The 14,305-nt window shown below is 38.8% G+C and overlaps 2 protein-coding genes across 6 annotated transcripts in view; both read left to right on the top strand.

Annotated features, from left to right (window-relative positions):
* Positions 1–1,000, top strand: part of DNAH12 (dynein axonemal heavy chain 12) — a 66,967-nt gene extending 65,967 nt beyond the window's left edge. For all 5 annotated transcript variants that reach the window (XM_064156728.1, XM_064156731.1, XM_064156727.1 and 2 more), the window contains one exon: positions 718–1,000. In XM_064156728.1, the coding sequence (XP_064012798.1) occupies positions 718–908 (191 nt within the window). In that variant the 3' untranslated portion in view covers positions 909–1,000. The remainder of the gene's footprint in view (positions 1–717) is intronic.
* A 3,411-nt stretch (positions 1,001–4,411) lies between these two features.
* Positions 4,412–14,305, top strand: ASB14 (ankyrin repeat and SOCS box containing 14). Its single transcript, XM_064156726.1, has 9 exons — positions 4,412–4,539; positions 5,083–5,135; positions 5,663–5,797; positions 5,894–6,052; positions 8,163–8,408; positions 9,930–10,101; positions 10,943–11,486; positions 12,335–12,488; positions 13,225–14,305. The coding sequence occupies exons 1-9, from the start codon at positions 4,412–4,414 to the stop codon at positions 13,416–13,418; spliced, it is 1,785 nt and encodes a 594-aa protein (XP_064012796.1). The 3' UTR covers positions 13,419–14,305.

The raw sequence follows: 14,305 nt of genomic DNA, 5'->3' as shown, positions 1-14,305 counted from the left end.
TTGTGTAGGTTCCTTTTGGCTGCTATGCTAATTGTCTGGCATACTTAGTAAGATACTTTCCGTAACTCCTGTCTTCTTTCATCAGAAGCAGTAAGTCCCTGATTTCATGTGGTCATTTAAGCAGGGCTTTCTTCTGCAACTGTTGCAACAGAGATGTTATTAGCTTTTAGGCAGTCTTACAAAGTTTCCACTTGGTTTGCCTGTGCTTCCTCTTGAGATTGGATGACTCTCTTCAGATTTTAGTGTTTGCACAAGTTGCATTTAAGCAGTCAGGCAAAGAGTTCCTGACAAAGAGTTGTGTCCTTGGATCTCAGATGACTTGAATTACAGTTGGGTTCTGTGTCTCTGGACCAGATTTCTTGTGGAGCTGTTAAAAACTCGTGCATAAAGGATACTTTAACTATGTAGCTATTCACATTTTAAGGTGTCTTTGAGTGATTGCTAAACTGGTAGAACCACAGGAAGGTACCAAGTCCTGAAAACAGATTGCAGTTAATTTAGTTGTATTTAAAAACAAAACCAACCACAAAAGAAAACACAGTAAATACCACAGATGTTTTATTGTGTTAACTCACAAAATAATTTTGCATTTATAATTAACCTTTAAGGATGTGGCTGCAGATGCTTAATATGTTACATTAAGCTATATGTAGCTTGTGTTTCTGTCAATAGATGAATGTAATACATTATTTGTTGTTGGGTTTGTTTCTTTTAAAGCTGCAAAATCAGACATAAAGCAATCTAATGCCTACGTTTGCCCACTCTACAAAACAAGTGAGCGTAAAGGAATCTTATCTACTACTGGACATTCCACTAACTTTGTCATTGCTGTGACACTTGACACGGATAAACCAGTTCAACACTGGATCAAGCGTGGTGTCGCTTTGCTCTGCCAGCTGGATGACTAACTTTGGATGGTTTGGATGCACACTTCACAAGATGTTGTTTTTGTTGGCTCTCATTAAAAGAGAACATACGTATGATTCAATATGCTCCTTAATGTTTTGTCTCAAGTATATATTATTGTTAGCATCTTTACAATCTTTGAAAGATACAGAAAGGGTTTTAGTCTTTGGTATTATTTAATAATGTGAAAATATTGGGTTTATGTAGTATCAGTTGAGATAAGGACAATTTTACCACTCTGTTGCAGGGATATCAGATTACACAAACGGAAAATAAACAAAAAAACAGGAAAAAAGTTACCAGAGTACACAACAGACAAAACCACAAAAACTGCCACTATCACGTGTGAATGGAAACTGGAACAAAAGAGTGAACCCCAGCCCAGAGATGGGAAGAAACACACACACACAAAAAATGAGATGCGAAGCTTTACAAACTCCAGAATATATTATAAGTCAGATAATCCCCAGCCAACCCCTTCACTGTCATACAGTGTGCATGGCATGAGGATGGTGTGGAATATAGAATCCACTTGCTCTGTGCCACTGGAAGGGTAGCCCCATCCCACCATCCCCAGTCCCTCATGCCTCCTAGTGGGACTTGTCAACTTAAACCAATATAGCATTCTTCTTTGATCTCCTCTAGCAAAGACCTTAATTAAAACACAAACAAGGTCATATATCAAGATGAGACTATTTATTAAACAGAGAAAGAAAGGGAAAGAATGGAGGAAGATAGAGCAGATGAGATAATTACCACTTCATGGTCCTTTTTCAGTGGTGAGGATTGATGTTCCTGGGCTGCCATCTCCAGCCTGAGATGTCCCAGGTGATGTTTTTCCCCTTTCCCCTAGCCCATGCTGGCATAGCTCAGGGCTTTTATCCTGTTCCTGCTTCATTCGTTATACTTCCACTGGGCCCACACCTTTGTCACATTCCAGTGCATGTGTGACTTCCAGGGGTGACTTCCAGTGTGCTTGCAGGGGTTGGTGCTGAGTGGCCTCTGCACCTCTTTTCTACTGTTCACCACACTCCTTGGGCAGTTGCTGTCTCAGTAGGCAGAGATAACAGATAAGTCGTTCAGGATGATCTCATCTTTGTTGAGAGACTTCTTTATGTAATCATCACAATTTCACAGTGATTGATGTGTTCAAAAGAGGATTTTTTCACCTATTTCCACCTTGCTTTCAGACACCACCATCATAATTTCTTTGTAAGGATTCCTTCATAAAAAAGGGTAGGAGTAAGTTAAGAATACGAAAGTCTCATTCCGTCCTGCCATCACTATTGTAACTATGCATCTGTGTTCTTTATTTCCCTGCTTCTCATATGGTACAGCAGCATAAGTTTGCAGCATAGGTCTAGCTTTCTAAAGCTCTGCTTTTCCTTTTAAAGACTTCTTTTTATATTAATATGTGATTTGTGATTAAGGAATCAAAAACATGGAGTAATGTTTAATAGAGCACTTTTATTTGCTAGTTTATGTTTAGTTTTTATGCTGTCTTGCTCTTTTAAGTAAGCTCTTAATAGTAGCTTCAGTTTACTCCCTTAGGAAAGCACTAAAGAATATTCTTTCCCTCATGTAATAGTTATTACTTGTAGTTGTCAAATTCTCACTCCAGAAACTTCTAGAGAGTATTTTTTACAAATTAATTGATCTTTTAATTCCTTCTTTTGTTGACACCATTTGTCAGGTCAGATTATTAAACACAACTAACCTATATGAAAGAAACATGGAGAAAGTCCCAGAGTATCTTATGATCGGGTATTTATAGTGAGCTATTAATGGACATAGGCTCTACTGAGATCATTTTCAATCCTGAAAATGTCACTTCCAACTTAATAATCATTTCTTCAACGTGTTAGGTCTTCCCTCTTTCAGAAGGTGAGGAAAAGAATTTATTTTCTCAATTCATAGGAAAATGCATAGTCTTTTTACAAGAAACAAACAGTCTAGATCTAAACTGTTTATATAGTCATTGTACTGTAAGTATAACCAAATACTAACTGCTACTTGTCTGCATGTTTTCTGAATATATCTCTCTTTTTTGCTGTATGTGCAATTACAGAGCAGGGCCTTGCCATCACATGTTAGGTGGAAAATTAAATTATGCAGGTTTGCTATGAATTGCTGCTGGTCAACTCGAAAATGTTTCTAGAAATATTCCAAACTTTGTAAATGGCTTATTGACACTGACTTCATTTTGCCATGCTCATTAATTTCTCTATTTATTTATTTTGTTGGTTTCAGACTTGCTTTTAATTTTTATTTTACTTTGCCTCTTACTTTTGGTTAGTTGGCAGTGTTTGTTTTTTTTCAGGCCAACTCTCTTGAAAGACAGAAGTGGAAGTTTTGCTAAGGTAACAGATGAGGTGTTTGAAGCCAACAGAACATGTGTGTTTTTAACCTACAGCAGTGTGTAGCTAAATATACAAAAGAACCTTTTGACTACTATGCCTATAGCTGTGTAAATCTGCACACTGTAATGAATTGATTTGATAATTGAATAATTTTTCATTCTTTCTGTGTTATAACATTTAGACTTAACAATATCAATGAGATATATTTCTGTGGTCCAGTGTTTTTCTCACAGTCTTGAAAGCATACAAATATTTTTAATTTAACCTTTTTATTTTGGCAACTTTACTTAAAAATAACACTTTTTTTTGCTTCAAAAAACCTAAGCAACAAGAACAAACAAAAAAACACCAAAACCAAAGGCAAACAAAACCAAAAACAAAGCCAGAAAACCTCCCAACACCCCATTGTGATTACACCAGCATGTTTTGTTTCTGCCTATGGTTGGCTACATATTGCTGCAGTATGTTACAAAGATGCCTCAGAAGTATAAGAAAAAAACCCAGGCATCGATACAGAACTGTAAATGAATCTGTTCTAAATGGGTGTATATTATGTATATTAGGTTGTAAAGTTGATGTGTTTTCAAGCATGAAGTTTATTGTTTTGTTTGGAAGGCTCATGCACGTAGCAGCACAAGTCTAGAATACTTTCCTGACTACAGGAAATTACCCCAAAGATATCTTTGAATCAGTTTGAACAAAAAATACTATTTAAAAAAATGAAGTCTTTCACTTGCTCTTCAGTTTCAGGTCCTCTGTGAACAAACTGACAAAACATCCAGAGTCTTACTACACATCTGTTTTCCTACTAAGGAAATAATCAGAGCACAGCTGTGCTGATCTTTGTCTAAAAGATTTGAAGAATGGCTGTTTATCTGAAAAATAAATAATGATGATAAAAGCTAGCAGATGTTGAAATAGAATACCTTTCTTCTGTTTTAAATAGAAAACCTCTTCAAAATACTCAGGAGAAGGCTGGGCTTGCTATGGGGAAATTCTGTTTAATTTATTTCAAACTGTGTTTAATTTCTCTTGATACTTAGTGGTTGCTATTTCTCTTACTCTAGCTTTAGCCTGAAGATTTAATCTTGTGATTCAAAGCAGTATTCCCCTGCAAAAAGTGATCCAGATTGTGCTGATTTGCCATGTATAATTCTACATATGTGCTGGATAATGATTCTGATGATGAAATCTCTACCCAGCAAGCTATCCAAGAAAGCTTGCAAGATAGGTTTAAAACTGAAACAAGTGGCAGTGCAACAGAGGATGGAAGGTAAGGAGCTACTTATATTTTGGATGTTTTCTTGGCATTATTTTAAGTTTGTAGTAGCTTATTTTCCTTTGTGACTCTGTATGTAGTGTTGATCTGACCTCGTTTTAGTGATATGATCTTCTCTTATGCATACTGGAAACCACTTGTAGCTCACTTATTCTGAGCTCCTCCTGAGGAAGTGTACCCATTTCCTCAGTGAGGAGTAATGCATGAAACTTGCAGGTGACACTTTACATGAATATCTAAATGGATGCAAGGCTTTATAAAGAACATAAGTATGTGATGTAAAAATAGATAGGTATGGAAGCTTATCCTCATTTTAGTGTTTACTTGTTGGCCTTTGCATGAAAAATCCAGTATCTAGAGTGGCAGGGGGAGACCAATAAAAAAGGTGTTTTAATGTGTCAGACCCTATCAAACCTGAATAATTTATAGAAATTTAACATGCAGTCTAGACTGGGGTATTTAAATTAAGGTATGATTTTATGCTCAACTTCTTGTTGATTTTTTACTTCTCACTTGATTTTTGTTCTGTTTATGCAGTTTCCACTATGTGGCAAGTCAAGAACATGGAAAGATAATAGCAGCAATTCGGGCAGTTAAGTACAAATACACAGCACTCCCCCAGGAATCCCTTAGGTGTTGCATTGCTGAGCAGCACTTGTGTTTTGTGTGTTTGCCCACCTGATTTAACTCCACTTTTTTTTATGTTAAAGATCCAATAAGATTGTTAGTAAAAGCAGGAGAAACCAGATAGGTCTCATCTCTGTAAAATCAGCTTCATGTTACTTTCACCAACCAAAGTATTTTTTCCTCCAGTATCACTAGGACACCTGCTTTTGCATTAAACTTCCACACGCTGTTGTTACTGAGAAGATCATATGTGAAATATTTTAATCATACTGTTAGAAGTAACTCTTGTCAAGGAATAATTAAAACTGTTTTGTGAGTCAGTGCCAATCATTGTTCCATTCACATAAACCATCCTTTGATTAAAAATTGCTTTGACAAAGTAAGTTGTTTATTCCAGATGCACTAATGGGGTAAATGATATTCAATACGTTAGTTGCCTGAACTTTGTTTTATGCTGAGTAATGGGATATGTGTCTGTCTTAAAATACCATAGGCCAAAAAGAGACCTTGATGAAGTTGGTGGGGCACAGTTCTGCTTTTGAAGAAGCAGATCGGCGAGGCTGGCTTCCTCTGCATGAAGCTGCTGCACAGATAAATAAGAACATCCTTCAAGTCACTTTGAAAGGTTTGGAGTCCTTCAAGGTTTCCACCAAAAAAGTTACAGATTTGGGTGTGATGAATGAGCCAGCTTCAGATATGTTCTGCTTTTTTTGTATTTTAGCCTCCCCTGCCATTACATGGGAACAGACCACTTTAAAAGGGGAAACACCTCTCTTGGTGGCAGTAAGGAACTGCTTTGTAGACAATGTCAGCTTTCTCCTGCTCAATGGCTGCAATCCCAATGCTAAGAATGAAGAAGGAGATTCTGCTTTAGTTACAGGTGAGTACCTTGTTTCTTGGTGGAGAGCTGAGGGAAGGAGGTGATATTGCAGTTACATATTTTAGCTTTCAATTTGACACATGTGACTTAAATATCTAAAATAGTTTACTATAAGGAGCAAAAAATGTTAATCTCAGTATTGACTGTCAATTTCTGTCTGTTTTTAATCAGAAGGTATTGAGGCTGTGAATGAGGTGGCAATTCCAAGTTAGGGACTGTGACCACAACGTTCTTAGCATCGTTCATTAATTAAAGTATAATCCTTATTGGTCTACTAATATATGAGAAACAGAACTAGGAGATGCTAAAAATCCTTCCCCAAAGTCTGATCTAATGCAAGAATATCTGTCCAGATGCCTACTGTTTTCCATCCCTTGTTTGCAAAGAGTTTGAGGTATAGGTTGAACATAATCTTTTTCCTCAGAGAATCAAACAGTGTTCTTCATGAAGAGCAGTGTCCTCCTCTGCTTTCCTTGGCATCATTAATGCAGTGGTAGCCAGATAACCAGATTCTCCTGCTTCTTTGTTCTACTACTGCTCTTCATGTTTGCAAACACAAACTGTTCATGTTCTTTGATCATATATCTCATTGCATCAGCTTCATTTCTCCCAAAAATCATAGTAGTTGATTTTGTATGCATTATGTAGAGCATCAAACAGTGTTTGTCCCTAATCTGATATGGTTGAAAATAATTCAATTACAAAAAGTGAAGAAGCTGGCCAGGCCTAAATTCTTGGTTCATTTCTCTCTGATTTTTTTAACTGAAGGAGGTCCCACACCTAATATCACACTTTTCAATTTGATCGAGCACAAGAACTTGATTTGCAAGGGCTATATTTCACCAAGCTATTTCTGGAAAATGTTTTATGTTTGTATCATCTGCTGCCCTCGGTTTGGGTGGTGGTGCAGTTATTCACACTGAGTCTTAGCTAAAAAGCAAAGAAGGAAAGTGTGTTCTTTTTATCCAAGTTCTCAAGGAGCACTGTTGTTCTCTTGAAGAAACCTGTAAGTTTGCACATATGGGCAGGGTGATTTTTAGAAACTGTTGTTAAAGGGAGAGAAAAAAGGCTGCCAGCCATCTGTAGGACCTCCAGTCCATCCTTTGGAAGTTACTGAATCTTTTAGTCAGGGCCACCATCTTAGAAAAGTTGCAGAGGATTTCTGGATATTGTAGAATCAGTTGACTCCAGTAAAATGGTTCACTGTAGTAAAATGCACCATCATCCAAGAAGAGGATGTGTGGGATGTATCTACAGCAGCTTGATATAATCTGTGCTGTCAATGGTATTTCAAACACCTGTGGCATGTGAGGCTTCTCAGCTTGATCTCACTAGAGTGATGGCATTATTTGAAGATCAAAGAAGGAAGGAGGGAAAGCTCTTGCCTGTTCATTCCATCCACTGCAGTCAATGCAAATTACTCCTTTAAGGTCCTTATTGACTGCACAGATCAGGTTTAATAAGCTAAGAAGGTCTGTGACACAGTAAACTTTTTTCATGTTATGGCAACTGCTTAGAAAGATTAAATCTGACCACACCAAGTCTCTGTTTCTGGTCTCCATCTAGTGGCAAGGAAAGTTGCAATCTGCTGCACTACCAAACTCAGCAGGGAACAATGGAGAGAAAAATGAGATTACCATGAAATTATTCATTAGTATAGTTAATATTTTCCTGGAAGCAAAGAACACAACCTTTCAGTGTTGTGTGATGTTTCTCAGTACATAAATAGCGTTGTCAGGAACAACTGGAGCTTTCCTGGACTACCACATAACAGAAGTCAAAGTGCATAGAACAGCCTTGAGTAACACTCTGGGTGTGACTTCCCTTGTTCAGGCCCAGCTGGCAGCAAAGCTCCATGCAGAGACTCACAGAACTGCCCCCACTCCTACCTTCCAGTGGAATGGGAACAAGAATCAGGACAAAAAACACCAAAGCCCCATGGGTTGCAATAAAGAGAGTTGAATAGAACAATATAAAGAGATACTGTGACACACTTGTCTTTGTGGTGGAAAAAAGAGAGAGGAAAAGGAATTAAAAAGGAAGTGCCAAAACCACTTAATGCTATCCTAGCCGAACTCTGGACACTAATGATTCACCTACTGTCTTACAGCAATTAAACATGATTCGTATGAGATCGCCTCCTTGTTGATAAGTTCTGGTGCAAAAGTGAATTTGCAGTGTGTCCACAAGAGGACTGCATTACATGAGGCAGCCAGACTAGGCAGGAAGGATTTGGTGAACCTTCTTCTTCGTTCTGGAGCAGATCCTGACCCTCGCAGCGGATATGGGCTCACGCCCCTAGCACTGGCTGCGCAGGTTGGACATACGGAAATTATGGAGCTCTTACTACAAAGAGGTGAGACTTTATTATATAGGGTATTAACGGAAGAGAAAGCTAAAGGTGAGGGTCTGTCTTGCCAGTATGTAAATATATGATAGGTGATGTAAAGAAGACATGGCCAGATTCTTCTTTGTGGCACCCAGTAATGACATAAGAGACAATAGGCACTGACTGAAACATGGTAATTTCTGCCTGAACATGAGAAAAGACTTTTTTCTGTGAGTGTAGTTAAACACTGGAACAGGTTACTCAAAGAAGTTGTGGAATCTCCATCCTTGGAGATACTAAAAACCTGATGAGACACTTTCCTGGGCAACTTGCTGTAGCTGATCCTGCCTAAAGGTTGGACTTGATCTCCAGAGATCCTTTTCAACCTCAACTAATCAGTTCAGTTTTACGACTTAGTAGATTGAGTTAAGAACTTGTAGGTTCTGTGACAGTGCTCTTCAAGTAGAAATTCTAAGCCACATGTTAGTACTGAAGCGTTTTAAGCCCAAATGAGACAAAATTAATCCTCTTTGAAACAGAGAACATTATTCCTAAATGCAGAAGCAAAAGATTGTTCTCAGCTCAGCAGCAGGTAGAACTTGGTAGTGCTGAGATGAAAGAAAATGAACTGTTATATGTAACTCAGCATACAGCCTGGAGTATGGACAAATCCAAACATACAGTAAATAGAGTTTTAGAGGTTTCTTGCTTGGAGCAAACTGTAATAGTCACCAGTGAATGCACTGTAAAACTGCAAGCAAATCTGACACATTGCATTTTTGGATGGCATCTTAATGTATGTGAAGGGTTTTATTCCCAAATCATGTGAGTTGAGGTGCATCTAGAGAATTCCCAGTGTCTGATTTTAATGAAGAGATATATACATATGATTTGACTAAAACTGGTTATTGTGAAATACACCTTCAGAAACAGCAGCAGAAGTAACTTTCCTTACTAAAGAAAATTAAATGCTGTTGGCACCAAGAGGATTGTTTCCACATAATTGAGTAAAAGTCCAATCAAGAGCTTTATAGAAAATATAGTAATACTTTAGTGACCATTCATTGTTTTTAAATGTGGTATTATTTTCTTGTCTAGACAGGTTGCCATTGGGAAGGCCTGAAAAGACATTTATGATGGGGAGTTGTTTATGATGGATCAGCAATGCTAAAACTGGATTGTATGAACTCTTTTGATACTGGATGTTCTCATAGTAATATCTATCTGCTCATTGTAAAGTAGACCAGTTAAAATACATTGTGCTTAACACAGGAAACAACTGGTTGTATAAATAAGAATCAAAGCTCTTGCTTGCCCAGTTCTACCAGTAAGTCTTACTGTGTAATTATGTTCAAATCAACTTAGACATCTTGTTCCCAGGAATATATAAACACCTAAACTCAAGAGTCCCACATGAAGGTTTGTGCCCATAGTGGTTTTAGTTGGTGAAGAATGGAATTCACAGTATGTTGTCACTGGAGGCTTGGAGATTTTAATTACTGCTGGATATTTATAGTGACTACTGTGAAAATCTTTGATTCTTTCCAGGTGCAGATGTTCTTTCACAGGCAAGGGACTGTGCATCTGTGTTATTCGAAGCAGCAGGAGGAGGAAATCCAGATTCTCTCAGTCTTTTACTAGAATATGGGGCTGATGCCAACGTACCAAAGCACTCAGGTCATTTGCCAATCCACAGAGCTGCATATAGAGGACACTTTCTGTGAGTTAATGTATTTTAAAATAAAATAATGGTGGCACCAGAAAAACTTGCTCATTCTATGCCTTATTCAAATCAGGCTGCAAATCTGTAGTTCTGTGGAAAGAATTAGGTAGAACTATTTTTTACCAGGTAAATATGAATTTTCTGTGGCTGAATGTAAGAGACCAATCAGGATAAAATGATCATTTTAGGATGAACATACTAATTTCCCCATTTATCACAAATAATAACATTGTCCAGTCTGATGTTGAGGTTCTTGTGATGTCCTCACTCTCTTTGGTTATGTCCCATCTCCATTCCATCATAGGAAGGTAAACAAGCAATCTTGTAAAGACGTGAAGGCTACTGGAAGATATTTAAGCTGAAATCACAATTGGCAAAAAAACTTCAATATTAGGAGTACTGTGTTGTGGTTAAGAATCTGAGGATTCTTAATTTTTGTGTTAATGCTTTCTGTATAGTTATCAAATTGTATTTTAACTTGGAGGTGTTGTGTATATTAAGCGATATATGTGTTCATTAATTCCCTAATTCCTAGAGATTAAGTAATAACACTGTGCTTTTGACATTGAGGAAAAGCTTCTCTAGAGAAGGCAAGGATTGGGATTGTTCAGTAATAATAGGGTACTAGAATAGTGTTTTGTGTGTAGTAGTTGCCATATATATCAGTATCCATGGCTGGCTAACAGTGTACTCGTTAGTTGTTGAAGTCATGCAGAGATGAAGCATGCCACCAGGCTGATTTGGTAGACGACTGCATACAGTCATGATGAGTTGAAAGACAGAGCTAAATGAACTGGTATGTTTAAGATTCTGACATTTTCTTCCTTTAATTCTTCAGAGCCCTAAAAAATTTAGTTCCAGTTACTAATTTTGATGCCATTAAGGAAAGTGGGATAAGTCCAGTTCATTCAGCAGCAGCAGGAGCACATCCTCAGTGCCTTGAGTTTCTCCTCAGATCTGGATTTGATGCCAATTTCATGCTGGATCAGAGAGTTCGTAAAGGCTACGATGACCACCGGAAGTCAGCACTGTATTTTGCTGTTTCCAATGGGGATATCTGTTCAACAAGACTGCTGTTGAAAGCTGGAGCCCTGACAAACCAAGATCCCATCAACTGTCTCCAAATCGCCTTGAGAATGGGCAACTATGAGTTAGTGAGTCTTCTGCTCCGACATGGAGCTAATGTCAATTACTTCTGCAGAGTGAATACAACACATTTTCCATCAGCTCTGCAGTATGCTCTCAAAGATGAAGTGATGCTAAGAATGCTAATGAACTATGGGTATGATGTGCACCGCTGCTTCGATTGTCCTCAGGGAAACAGGTCACACTCCCAGTATGTGACTGATGGATGGACATCAACTGTAATCAAAGATACAATGGTAAGTGTATCAGATGGGTTCATTTGCTATTTTAGTACCAGTATCCTTCCCAAGACTATATGAAAATGTGTATTATGCAGTGTCAGAAAAAGAAGCTTTGAGACTGTAAGACAGTTTGCACATAAAGATAGGAAAAGGCTTTAAAGTAAGATACTGCCATGAGACCTGGTTCATGATAGCAACTGGCCATGAACAGTAGCTATAAATTGTGAAAACAGAGCCAATGATACACTTATGATCAGTACAGAATGGGGTGTCCAGCACAGTCACATCTGTGCTGTGAATGCATGGGTTTGATGGTCATCTTATACTGTACACTGTTGTAAGAATGTCCTGGAAAGCTGTTGTAAGGATGTTAAACATGCCCTGGAGCTGACATGATAAGAACTGAGCAGAAATTAACCACTCTGGAACAATATAAAGAGACATGTGTCAGTGTCCTTCTTTTGCAGTTTGCAGAGTACACCAGAACCTCATAAACCTTTCTTTTACCTGAAGATAAGGGGGTGTGGCCTGCACTGGTGGTTCCTCCTGTTTGGCACACTGGGACACAGGTCTAAATTTCACTCAGGGAGTGGTGGCACTTCTTTTTAAGCACTCAGTTACCAAATACAGAGGTGCTCAAGTTCATTTTTGGATCTAGTACAAAATACCAATGTTTCAGATATTCAGATTCTATTAGTGAGGTTTAATGCAAGCATGACAACCTGTAGCACTCTCCTGGTTGAGGCAGCTGACACTATTCCTGGTGTCCTGCTGAAGTTACTGAATTAGTCTTGTTCTGCAGAGGCCCAAGTACTTTACAGGAGCGTTTAATACTATCCTATTAAACATTCTGTTTCTGTCAGTTCTGTGAAGTGATCACCTTGTCATGGTTGAAGCATCTGTCTGGGAAGGTGGTGCGAGTAATGTTAGATTATGTCGACCATGTCAGCATCTGCTGGAAGCTAGAAGCAGTTCTCAAAGAGCAAGAACTCTGGGCAGACATCTGTGCGATTTTACGTAAGCATCTGATGTTTCTATTTGCAACGGCTGCTCTGGGGCTGAGGCCTTTCTTCTTGGTAGTACTTGAGTTTTTGTTTCCTTTACCTTAGACTGGTGCTTTCCTTCACCCTTGTTACCCAAAAGTTACTATTTAAAAATCAGTATATGTGGTATCCCAACTGAGTTTCTCATACAGGCATGATAGACAGGAACTGCACCGTATATGTAGAGCACAGGGGACCTTTATTTACAAGGTAGACAACACCATCCTCTTCAGGGGCAGAAAAGCTTTTCCCCCTGCCACAAGTTGATGAAAGATACTGAATAAATCAATTTTTGAGTAATTTCATTCTAGTCAAGATTAATTCTGTCTCTTTGCTTGTAGATAAATAGCGACTCAACATTATACCTTGAGTAGCTTATTCAAGTTTACAGAAAACAGGCATAGGTAATTTGGGGTTAAAGCATATTCCCTAAACTGTACTACTTAAACTTGCTTTAGCCTACTTTTAGCCAGCCTGACAGAACCACAGTATGTTTATTTAGCTGCTGGTGATTGTAAGTGAGAGTAGCATGAGATAGATCCTGACAGGCTCTGCTGCCCAGGGACAGCCACATTCCTTTTGTCAGTTCATTCATAGAATGAATATGCAGCAAAACTGGGAAGAAAAGCTTTTGAAAGGTAGCAGAGCGTTGGATACATACATCATCCACGATCTGGTAACTAATGCTAACCTTTCCTCCTCATTTCCAGGAAATCCTCGCTCTCTGAAGCATCTCTGTCGCCTGAAGATACGGGAATGCATGGGCCGGTTGCGTCTCCGTTGTCCTGTCTTCATGACCTTTCTTCCGCTGCCAAACCGCTTGAAAGACTACATCCTGTACAAGGAGTATGATCTTTATGGCCAAGGAAACTTTCCAGGAGCCTACCACCTCAGCTGTACGTAATTACTTCTCTATTTCGATGGGAATGTTGACACGGACGATTGTCTTGTGCAGCTGCTTTTTTCTTTTGGGGTTTTTATCTCCTGTGTGTTTTAAGGAATACCAGCACTTCCCCTTACCCCCTGGAGAAAATGGGGAGAATCCTAAAATGTAAGTATTGCTGATGCCACTGTCCATATCTACTGCAATATAAACTACCTGAAAGTTAGGGCAATAGTATTCTACATGCCAGTGTGAAACACTAAGTAATTGTATAGTGTAAGGCTGCAGCCCTGGTGTTACTGCAAAGCTAAAGGCTGTCGTAACAGGTGACTCGACCCCACTGCAGGTTTAAACTCAGAGTTTAGGTAAAGGTCAGGACTTAACTAAACGCAGGAGGGGCATAGTGCTTTTTTCTCTTATATTTCCTTTTCTTTCCCCAAAAAAGATGGCTTTGTGTCATGTCCTGCAGTGAAGTTCTGAAGAGCAGCCTAAGTGGATTTATTCTTTTCACCCAATTATGAAACCCTACATTCTAAGCAGTGAACTGGGATTAACAGCTACAGCAAGCTCTGCTTATCAAAGCAGCTGGTGTGAGATACCAGAGCTTCAACAGGGCACTATTTCTGAAAGATGTCAGTTATCTGTCTCATTCTCAGCTATTGCTGTTTTAGCTGGTATGTGGTTTGGTTACTCTCTCTGGTACAGTGCTGCCCAAAGCCATGTTGGCAGGTTTTGGAATTTCTCTTCATAGAGTTGGCGATTAAGCTCTTGGAGCTCTTGAACCTGTCAGCAGTCACAGCTGTCTTTGGCAGTCTTGCATACTACACCCAGTCCCACATCATGCCTGTTCTTTCCCACAGGGCTGAAGCTGTCAGTTCATGTTTCAGAGACAAAAAAAGTTTGTCAAC

This window comes from Pogoniulus pusillus, chromosome 16, assembly GCF_015220805.1.
Source record: "Pogoniulus pusillus isolate bPogPus1 chromosome 16, bPogPus1.pri, whole genome shotgun sequence".
NCBI classification, from domain to species: Eukaryota; Metazoa; Chordata; class Aves; order Piciformes; family Lybiidae; genus Pogoniulus; species Pogoniulus pusillus.
The sequence above is the reverse complement of the archived record's forward strand: the minus strand, read 5'-3'. Positions and strand labels throughout refer to the sequence as shown.